General features: G+C 40.7%; 1 protein-coding gene across 1 annotated transcript; it reads right to left on the bottom strand.

Moving 5' to 3' along the window:
• Positions 1 to 3,543: 3,543 nt before the first annotated feature.
• LOC104847833 (elongation factor 1-beta-like) lies at positions 3,544 to 4,341 on the bottom strand. The gene is given in 1 exon segment (XM_033757396.1): positions 3,544 to 4,341. A coding segment is annotated over 1 exon segment (798 nt).
• Between the last annotated feature and the right edge of the window lie 5,180 nt (positions 4,342 to 9,521).

Raw genomic sequence — 9,521 nt, 5'->3', positions numbered from 1 at the left:
GGTGCTGCCAACTTTGGAAAAAGTCATCCCAATTTACTGTGTTGACTTGGCATTGTACAGAAATGGACAACCATATTGGTCTAGAAATGTTAATTTATTTTATTTTTTTCCATATGTACAGGGGTAACACATCGTACTAAATATGTAAGGTCATATCTACGTGGGTTTGATTACAGAAACTAAGAAAGTATTCTCTAAATAATGAAAAAAAGAATAAGATAAGACTACAAGAGCAAGAAGCAATTTAAATATGTTAAGGGACCATTTTCATCTCCAGAATTAAGGATTATTTTGATGTTACATCATTGCCTTTTCTCTTTTACTTTCCTTTTTAGTTTTATTTTAGGATTCCCTATTTTTGATGTTCATACAGAGATTTCTTTAACTGAAATACCGAATAGTTTCTTTGGTGTGAAAAACTACAATAGTACACAGGATCCTAATGAGATAATTAATAATGTGAAATAGGAAGTAAAGGGCTAAAGGTGTAAGGAAAGTGGGAAGGGTGGGGGAAAGGTAATAAGGGAGAGGAAAAAAATATGAGAAACTGAAAAAATGGAAATAAAGTGTTTGCAAATGGGGAGGGGAAAAGGGGGTGAAGGGAGGGCAGGGACAAGGGGAAAAATGAGAATCAAGACCTCTTATGTAAAGGTACAGAATCCCAATGATGAATGTAATTGTATTGTATACCTAGATTGTACCAATAACCTCAATAAAAAGAGAAAAAAATGAGCGTATAACTTACATATAATAAAATTCACCTTTTAAAAAGTGAGCACATCTGTGAGTATTGACAAATATGTATAGTTGTGTAACTATTACCATAAGCAGACATGGAACAGTCCTAGCACCCTGAGAGCTCCTGGGGCCCCTTATATTCAAACCCCAAGTTCATCTCCAGCCTGTGGCAACCACCTGTTTTCAATCCCGGTGGTTTCATATTTTTCAGACATATTTATTTTTAAATGTTTAATTTTAAAAATATAAAATATACAAACATTCAAAGTTTAGAGAATGAAAGGATTGATAATTTACATAGCCACCATCCCAACTAAAACCAAGTTAACATTTTGCCATCCTCCCTCTTGATGTTTTTGTTTGAGATACAAATCATCAAAAACACAATAGACCCCATGAATCCCATTTCCTTCCTTCCTTTTATCCAAGTTCCACTTACGTGTTTTTTTACTAATATGCATGTGTTTACAAATGGCACACAGTACTTCTTGTCTTTAAACCCTATATAATTGGATTCATGCTGTACTATTCTTTAAAAATGAAGAATCATATCACAGAGAAGTATGTGCACCCATGTTTATAGCGGCACAATTTGTAATACCTAAATCTTGGAAGCAGCCTATTTGCCCATCCGTTGGAAACTGGATAAAGAAGATGTGGTTTTTCTATAAAATGGAATATTACTCAGCCATAAAGAAGGAGAAAATAGATTCATTCATAGGAAAATGGATACATATTGAAGATATACTCCTAAGTGAAATAAATAAGGCACACATGTGTAAATACCGAATAGTTTCTCTTGGGTGAATAATCTGCAATAATACATAAGATCCTAATAAGATTACTGACATCTAGAAATGGGAAGAAAGGGGCTAAAGGTGTAGGGAAGGTGGGATGGGTAGGGGAAGAGTAAAAAGGGAAAAGAAAAAAAGTGAGATAATGAAAAAATGAAAATAAAGTGTTTGTAGATCTGGAGGGGAGGAGGGGTGAAGGGAGGGCAGGGGTAAGGGAAAAAAATGAGAATCAAGACTTGTTATGTAGAGGTACAAGATCCCAACAATGAATGTAACTGTACTGTATCCCTAAAATGTACCAATAAACTCAATTAAAGCTGAAAAAAAATGGCTTTCACATTAACACAGTTCACAGAGCCAGACCATTAATTTTTTTCCCTCATTGCAGACCATAAATTTTTAGTGCTAGTGTTACTCGGTTGTGTACATGTGCATTTTAAATGTTTCCCCACTCACCAGTTGGTAGACAACCACTTGTTTTGTCCCCAGTTTTTCACTGTTGTAAATGTGGCTATAACAAACTCCTTGTGTATTCATTTCCCAGATTACAGTCTCAGGAGAATAATGGAATATTTTTTCCAGGTCTGGGGATCGAACTCAGGACCTTGTGCTTGTGAGGCAGGTGCAGTGCCACTGAGCTAAATCCCCAGCCCTCAAGAGAGTCAGCCTTACATGATAGTACAGGACGGTTTTCTGAAGTGATTTTACCAATTCACATCTCCACTTGTGGTGTGTGGGAATAGATACTATTACTTGGGTGCCTTCTCAACACTCGGCACTATCAACCTGCTAATTTACTGCCTCCTTGACATTATCTGTAAGGTAATGTTAGTATGTGGTCATTTCTACTTACGTTCCCCTGTCTACCAATAATACCATTACCATTTTCCTTGAATATTGGCCGTGCAGTTCTGTCTTCAATTACCTCCCGTATCCTTTGCCCAGTTTTCACTTGAGTATTTGTAATGTATTTTTTTCTTCTCAATTTTTTATTAGTATGCTTGCAATACATAATAAATACATTCAACATGGGGGAGTTTGTGCATATACATACTGCATCTTGATCCTTTTTACTCCTCCTTCCTCCACTTCCATCTTCCTCATCCTCAGATCCCTTTCCCATCCTTTCAAAAAACCATTTGACTCACTGGTCCTTCACACTGTGTTTTAGTCTCAATTTCACTAATTTCCACGCTGATGTTTATAGTTTCTTTCCTTCTGTTAGTTTCAGATTTGGGTTTTTCTTGTCTTTTTAGTACCTGGAGGTGCATTGTTAGGTTATTATTTGGGATCACTCTGTGTGTTTATTTGTAGCTCTAACCTTCCTCCTTAGAACTGCTTTTATTGTGTTCGATACATTTTGGTATGTTGTGTTGCCAGTGTCCTTTACTACTGGTACACAGCTATAATACAGTATGATTATATTCACGTGGGGAGTTGGTACATGCACAAGACATTTCTCAATTTCTTTTTAAAAAAACCCCTCTCCTCCCCCTCCTCCCCCTCCCTGTACCTCTCAAACCCCTTCTCCTATTTATACATGTTTGTGGTACGTGATGATCACATTACTCCTCAGGACTTGGTGCCCGTACACAGCACCTCATGATTGACCGACCTTGTCGGTCAGTACTTACTAGAGAAACAGGTTTAATGCAAGATACACTAATATGTAAGAATTACAAGATTGTCATAATGGCTGCCCACATAGTCAAGTGTGGAAAAGTGCAGAAGGTCTGTCTGTGTGCTAGAGACCTGAGGGGTCCAGTTGAAGGCCTGGAGCGCAGTGTAGGGTCCTGTGTGAGTCCATGTCAGAAGGTCAAATGTTCTGCTCTGCAAGACGGAAGTATCCGTGGGGAAGGCTGAAGAGTCACCACTGGAAGCCAGGAGACGAAGTCCAAGGTGGAGGGAATCCTGGAGCTCCTCCAAAGAAACAGGAGTGAGTCTTCCTTCTTTATTTCCTTCTTTTTTGTCGTTTAAGCTTTCGCTGAAGTGCAACGATCCAGGAAGAATCTTAGATCTTGTTAAAAGCAGCCACGTCCACGGACTGCACATAGTCCTCAAAGGCAGTGATCTGCTCCTCCAGCACATCCGTTCCAAGTTTATCATCTTCAACTGCACACTGTATTTGCAGTTTTTAAATTCCGTATCCCACTGGAACTAGTTTAGAGGGGCCCCAGACCAAGCCATCTGCTTGAATGCCGCGTTCGACCTCCTCTAATTTTACAGTATCTGTCTCGTCATCCCAAGGTTTCACAACTAGCAAGATGGAAGAGTTGGTAACACAACAAGTGCAGGTTTTTGGCTTTCTTAGATGAATCTGTGCAAGTTGTTCTTCCCTTAGCCTTTTCTGCTTATTAGCTTTCCTCCTCATCAGCAGACCCAAAGAGATCAATATATCATCATCAGCATCATCTTTATTCTCTGCAGCTCCACTTCTGGTGGTGTCTTCCACACTGGTGGGACCATACCTCCCTAAAGCTTTCTTCACTCCTGGCAGGCTGGCCTTTTCCTTTTTGTACGACTTGATGTGATTGTACCAATGTAGGGCGTGACACACGTTGGCAGGTGGTGGGCAGGAGACTGCTTCCAATGCTGCCACATCTGCTTGTGAGGACGTGTGTCCCTCTCTGTAGCTCTCGTCCGCCAGGAAATTGTTGAGCACCTGGAGGCCAGCAGGACTTTTCAGGTCTCCAAAACCCGTGGTCTCCGCTGTCTGCGGAACCTGGACAGCAGCAAACCAAAGAGCACCGAGCTGGGTGCTGACCTTTCTCTTTTTATTCCATTCAGATGACAGCCTATTGGTTGGCATCACTGGGTGACCCAGGGTGGGTCACCTGTCTCCGGTAAATCTCTTCAGTGACATCCCGAACTATGCAGATCCAATTTAGTTGGGCATTTCTTATTTAATTTGACTCAGTTAACTCTCACACCCCCTTTAATAAATCTTCTGTTCCTCCTCCTTCTCCCTTTCCCATGGTCCTTTGATTCTAGAAAGTTTTTTGTTTCTTCTGTGATGCATTCATTAGTCAATAATGTGTTACTTAATCTCCATGTATTTTTGTATCTTCTGTGGCTTCTTTTACTATTGATTTCTAGTTTCATTCCACTATGACCCAATAATACACAGGGGATTATTTCAGTTCTTTTGTATTTACTTAAGCATTTTATGGCCTAAGATATGGTTTATTTGGAAAAAATTCTGTGTGCTGTTGAGAAGAATGTGTTTTTTGTTGTTGGATGAAGCACTGTACATGTTTGTTAGGTCCATTTGTTCAGTGGTGTGGTTTGACTCTGATGGTTCTCTGTTGATTTGTCTGGTTGACCTCGTAATTGTGACAGTAGGAGACTGAAGTCCCCTACCATGATTGTATTGGTGTCTCTCTGTCCTTGGCTTTATGAAATTGAGTGCACTGACATTGGGTGAATAGATATCTACAATTGTTTGCTCTTTCTATTCAAGTGGTCCCTTTACTAAAATGTAGTGACCATCTTTGTCTCTTCTGACAAACTTTCGCCTGAAGTCGTCTCTGTCTGAAAATAAGACAGCTATTCCTGCTTGTTTTCAAGCTCCAACTGAATGGAGTATCGCTTTCCATCCTTTTGTTTTCAGTCGATGTATTTCCTTTTGGATGAGGTGCATCTCTGTTAGGTTCTATATGCCTCTTATACTTGAATATCGAATTCTTTCCCTAGATTTGGAAAACTTTCCTTTATAATTTCAGTGAATAACTTTCTTCTTTTATTCCTATAAGTCTGAGGATTTTTGTGTTTTTTTCCCCCCTTTCATCTAGCAGCCTTTAGACCCAGCCTGCAAGGTGCCTTGTTATTTTTAGGTTATTATTTTTTTCCTCATTGAGTTTATTGGTATATTTTAGGCACACAGTACAGTTACATTCATCATTGGGATCTTGTACCTTTACATGACAGGTCTTGGTTCTCATTTTTTCCCCTTGTCCCTGCCCTCCCCATTTATAAACATTTTATATCCATTTTTTCATTTTCTCCTATTTTTTTTCTTTCCCTTATTATTTTTCCCCTACCCTTCCCACTTTCCCTACACCTTTAATTTCTAGGTTATTGTTGAGTTTATAATCAACCCTGTCTTCTGACACCCTGTCCTCACATTGGTCAAGTCTGCTGTTCAGGGTTTTCACTGAATTTTTTGTATCATCTATCCTTGCTTGTTTTCTTTTCACACTTTCTAATTCTTTTCTGAGGTGGTCATTCATGTCTTGAATTGTCTTGCTTCACTCATTTAGTTTAAACATTTTCACTGGTAAAGTTCTTTATCTATTTAATTAAATCTTCTTTGCTCTCATTAAACATCTTATGCATCTGCTTCTATGATGTTTCTTCTTTTATCTCTTCAAACATTTTGGCCATTTATTTTGGAGTTCTTGGCCTAGAACTTCCTCTACTTCAGTGTCTAGGCGGTCTGTTTGTGGGGGCATCTCATTGTCTGTTTTCTCGTGTTTCTAATGTTTTTGGGCTGTGGGTTGAAGATCAGTCTGGGCAGAGAAATTGTCACTACTGTGGAGAGCTCATTAGTTATCTGCCTCCCCGTGATGTATCCTTGGGTATGGTTATGTTTTGATGTTTATTCCTCTCTTTAGCCTATTCAGGGTAATATTTGAGGGCTTTATTCTAGGGGCTTGACCTGCAGCATCACTCAGAGAGGAGAAAACAGATGACAGGAATGTTGACAACACAAGGAAAAACCAGATACTCATATACTGTAAAAACCAATTAAAAGCAACATTTATACCACCATTAACAATAGAAATCAGCAGTAATAATAGTCAAACACAAACTAGTAATAACATATCATATGAACCAATAATAGCTACAACTATATTATCCCTAACAATAGAAATTACAATAATAATGTAGGTACAAAGACAGACCAGATATTGACATTCAGTAAATATCTAGTAAAAGCAGCAACTATACCGCATTAACCATAGAAAAGAATTCAGCAATAATATCGGTCAATTAGAAAAAAATTAATAAAGCTTAATAGTAATAATAAACATGGAGGGATTGGAGGAAGGGCAAAAGGAAAGAGGTAAAATTTGAAAAAGAAAGAAAAGAATGATGAGGAGAGAAAAGTCAGATAAAAAATCTGATTAAAGGATAAAAGAAAGTTAAGTGAATTAGTTAAAAGAAACAAAAAGACAAGAAAAAGAAAATTAAAAAGGGCAAAAGATGTGGGGGTGGGAGGGTGCAAGGAGAAATGAGCCCCAAATTTCTGTGCATGTTTGGGTGAGCGGTCTGTTTCTAGGGCATATGGTATTGGACCCCAACAGATGTGGGTAGGGGATAGTGAGTCACAATCCGGGCCTATTTTGTTTCCACCCCCACTTTTTACTGTGTTAATGCCGAGTCCTGCCCTGACCGTCCAGCTGGGCATGGTCAGTCAAGGGTGTGGAGCCTGTCTTAGGGCTACATTCACTCCAGTGACAGCGTTTGCATCCTTTTGTGTGGCCCAAGTCACCTTGCTCTCCAACGGCAGTTCACCCTGTGAAGTCGAGCTTCAAAGTTTGTGGCCTCAGTCGTTTGGGGATTTTTCCTGAGAACCTAATGAACAATTGTTCATGGGAAAGCCCTGCAATTTCGTGGAAACTGCAAATTATCTTCCACAATTGTTTTTTTGGCAGGAGGTTTGCAAGTAGCCAAGCCCAGAGCGGTACCAATTTCTCCTTGCTGCTGATTGGCTTACTGCCCTGTACCCCATGGCGGATGCACCAGCATTCCTGTGTCATAACAGGTTGCCCTCTTTAGTGTTCTCGGTTTTGTTTTTCTTAAGGCCCTTAAGATCCCTAAAATGCCGCCAAAACATCCTGTACCTTTTAAGGCTTCATTGATATGGTATTTTCTTTCTTTCTTTCTTTCTTTCTTTCTTTCTTTCTTTCTTTCTTTCTTTCTTTCTTTCTTTCTTTCTTTCTTTTTTGGTACTGGGGGTTGAACTCGGGTCCTTGCGCTTGCAAGGAAGGCGGCGGAACCACTGGGCTAAATCCCCGGCCCAATAGGGTATTTTCTTAAATTACATAACTTCGGGAGATAGCACATTTAGGATTTAAACTATAAAAATAGGCAATTACAACCATTTTGGACCATTATCTGAAATTCGTGGTTTTTCACAATTCATCGGTGCTCTAGGAACATAACCCTTGTGAAATTTAGGGTCCATTCTAAATTTATGCTCTGTTGACTCACGAAGAGCCTCCCTTTCTCCAGAGGCCCCTCAGTCCATTCACCCTAGGGTTTGGCAACTCTTGCAGCCAAGGAATATCCAGGGTCACACTCTGTGCTGAAAGTAGGCAGCAATGAGGGCCAAGCAGTCCACTGGACTTAATATTAATTAGCACTTTCAGCCCCAGCCCCCTCAGAAAACCATATGATCAGCCTGGCTTCTCACCACCGTGAGTGGGATCACTGTGTGAGTGGCTGCAATCTGATCTTGCAGAGGCTTGAACTTCTTAAGGGATCTTTGGCTAGCCCACCCCCTTTCTGTAGCTGTCTCTTATAGCTGTCTCCCACACAGGCACTTTGGCAGGGTAACTCCAGAGATTCTGAAGTGTAGTTGTTCTGTGACAGCTGATTCCCAGAGCAGCTCAGAATTAGACAAAAACCTCATTCCAAAGTGGATTCTGATTATCTCACTCTCAAGTGTGGCATACAAGGCAATGAATTTCTTCTCCAACTCCAGTTAGTCTCATGGAAGAGCAAAATCATGTGCTATATTTTCAAGCTTCTGATAACCATGGACTAGTGCTGCCAGTCTGTTGTTTCTCCTTTGTGCTGGTGACCCTCTCCAGACTTACTCTGTGTTTGCAGAAATGGGTCTCCTTGCAGGGAGTTAAAGCAAACACTTGAGACTGCTTTTTTTTCCCTCTGCATTCTTTTTTTTTTTTTGGTACTGTGTATCAAAATTAGGCCCTTGTGCTTGGAAGGCAGGTGGTGAAACCACTGAGCTTAATCCCGGCCCTGGCTCCTTCTTGATTCCTGTAACTCTACTTATTTTTCCTCTTCCCTAGGTTGTTGTACTGCAGGTATCTCAATTCCAGGGGTCCCAGAGAGGCTAGAATTTGTTTTCAGTCTTTTTTTTGGTACCGGGATTGAACTCGGGTCCTTGTGCTTGCAAGGCAGGCCACCGAACCACTGAGCTAAATCCCCGGCCCTTGTTTTCAGTCTTTATCCTTTATTCTTTTTTCTATCTTTTTATGATTGATTCTGAGATATTTGCTCATCACATGCCAGATGCTGTTCTAAGCACTTTACAGAAACAGAACCATCTAGTCCCAGTACAACATTCACATCCTTGTACTACTGTCATCCTACCTTACACACGAATAAAGAGAGACAAATCACCTGCGCAGGGCCCCACAACCAGATGGGGCACCGAATAGTTTGGTGCTCAAACTGTCTCAGTCTCCATGTTTTGGCAGCTTTTTGGATCAATAGGGTTAGCCAGGCAGGGAAGGAGCTTAGGAAAAATTCTTTCCAGAAGTTTGGCTGTGACAAGAAGGAAGGAGAGAGCTGGTGTGTGATATGGGCTCTGAAGAGGGGACAGATAGCACGTTTGCATACCTTGAGTTCATTTTTGTTTCCTCAATATGCGAAGGGCAATGAAGATCAAGGAGGCTTAGGGAGGGCCTTAAAACCAGACCCAGGGTCCCCACAGCTCCTCCAAATGTGCTATCACCTCTTAGTGTCACTTGGTCTCCTAACATCTCTCAGGAGGGATGCTTGCTCACTCCAGATGCTGCAAATATGTATGGAGACTGCAGGGGCATGGACCAGAGGCCTTGGAGGACCCCTGAAGAGAGTGGCTCACTGTAGGTTCTAGATCCACATTGAGAATGGCATGGAGTTGTGACCAGTAAGCTGGTAATGTCCTCCCCTGGCACCAAACGAGGCTTACAGCCTTATAAAGCCTTCCTAGGCATGTGGAAACCCTCTTAGGATGGTCTCATTTTATTACAGAGG

Source organism: Fukomys damarensis, unplaced genomic scaffold, assembly GCF_012274545.1.
Source record: "Fukomys damarensis isolate Sample0158 unplaced genomic scaffold, DMR_v1.0_HiC HiC_scaffold_30, whole genome shotgun sequence".
In the NCBI taxonomy this organism is placed as follows: Eukaryota; Metazoa; Chordata; class Mammalia; order Rodentia; family Bathyergidae; genus Fukomys; species Fukomys damarensis.
The sequence above is the reverse complement of the archived record's forward strand: the minus strand, read 5'-3'. Positions and strand labels throughout refer to the sequence as shown.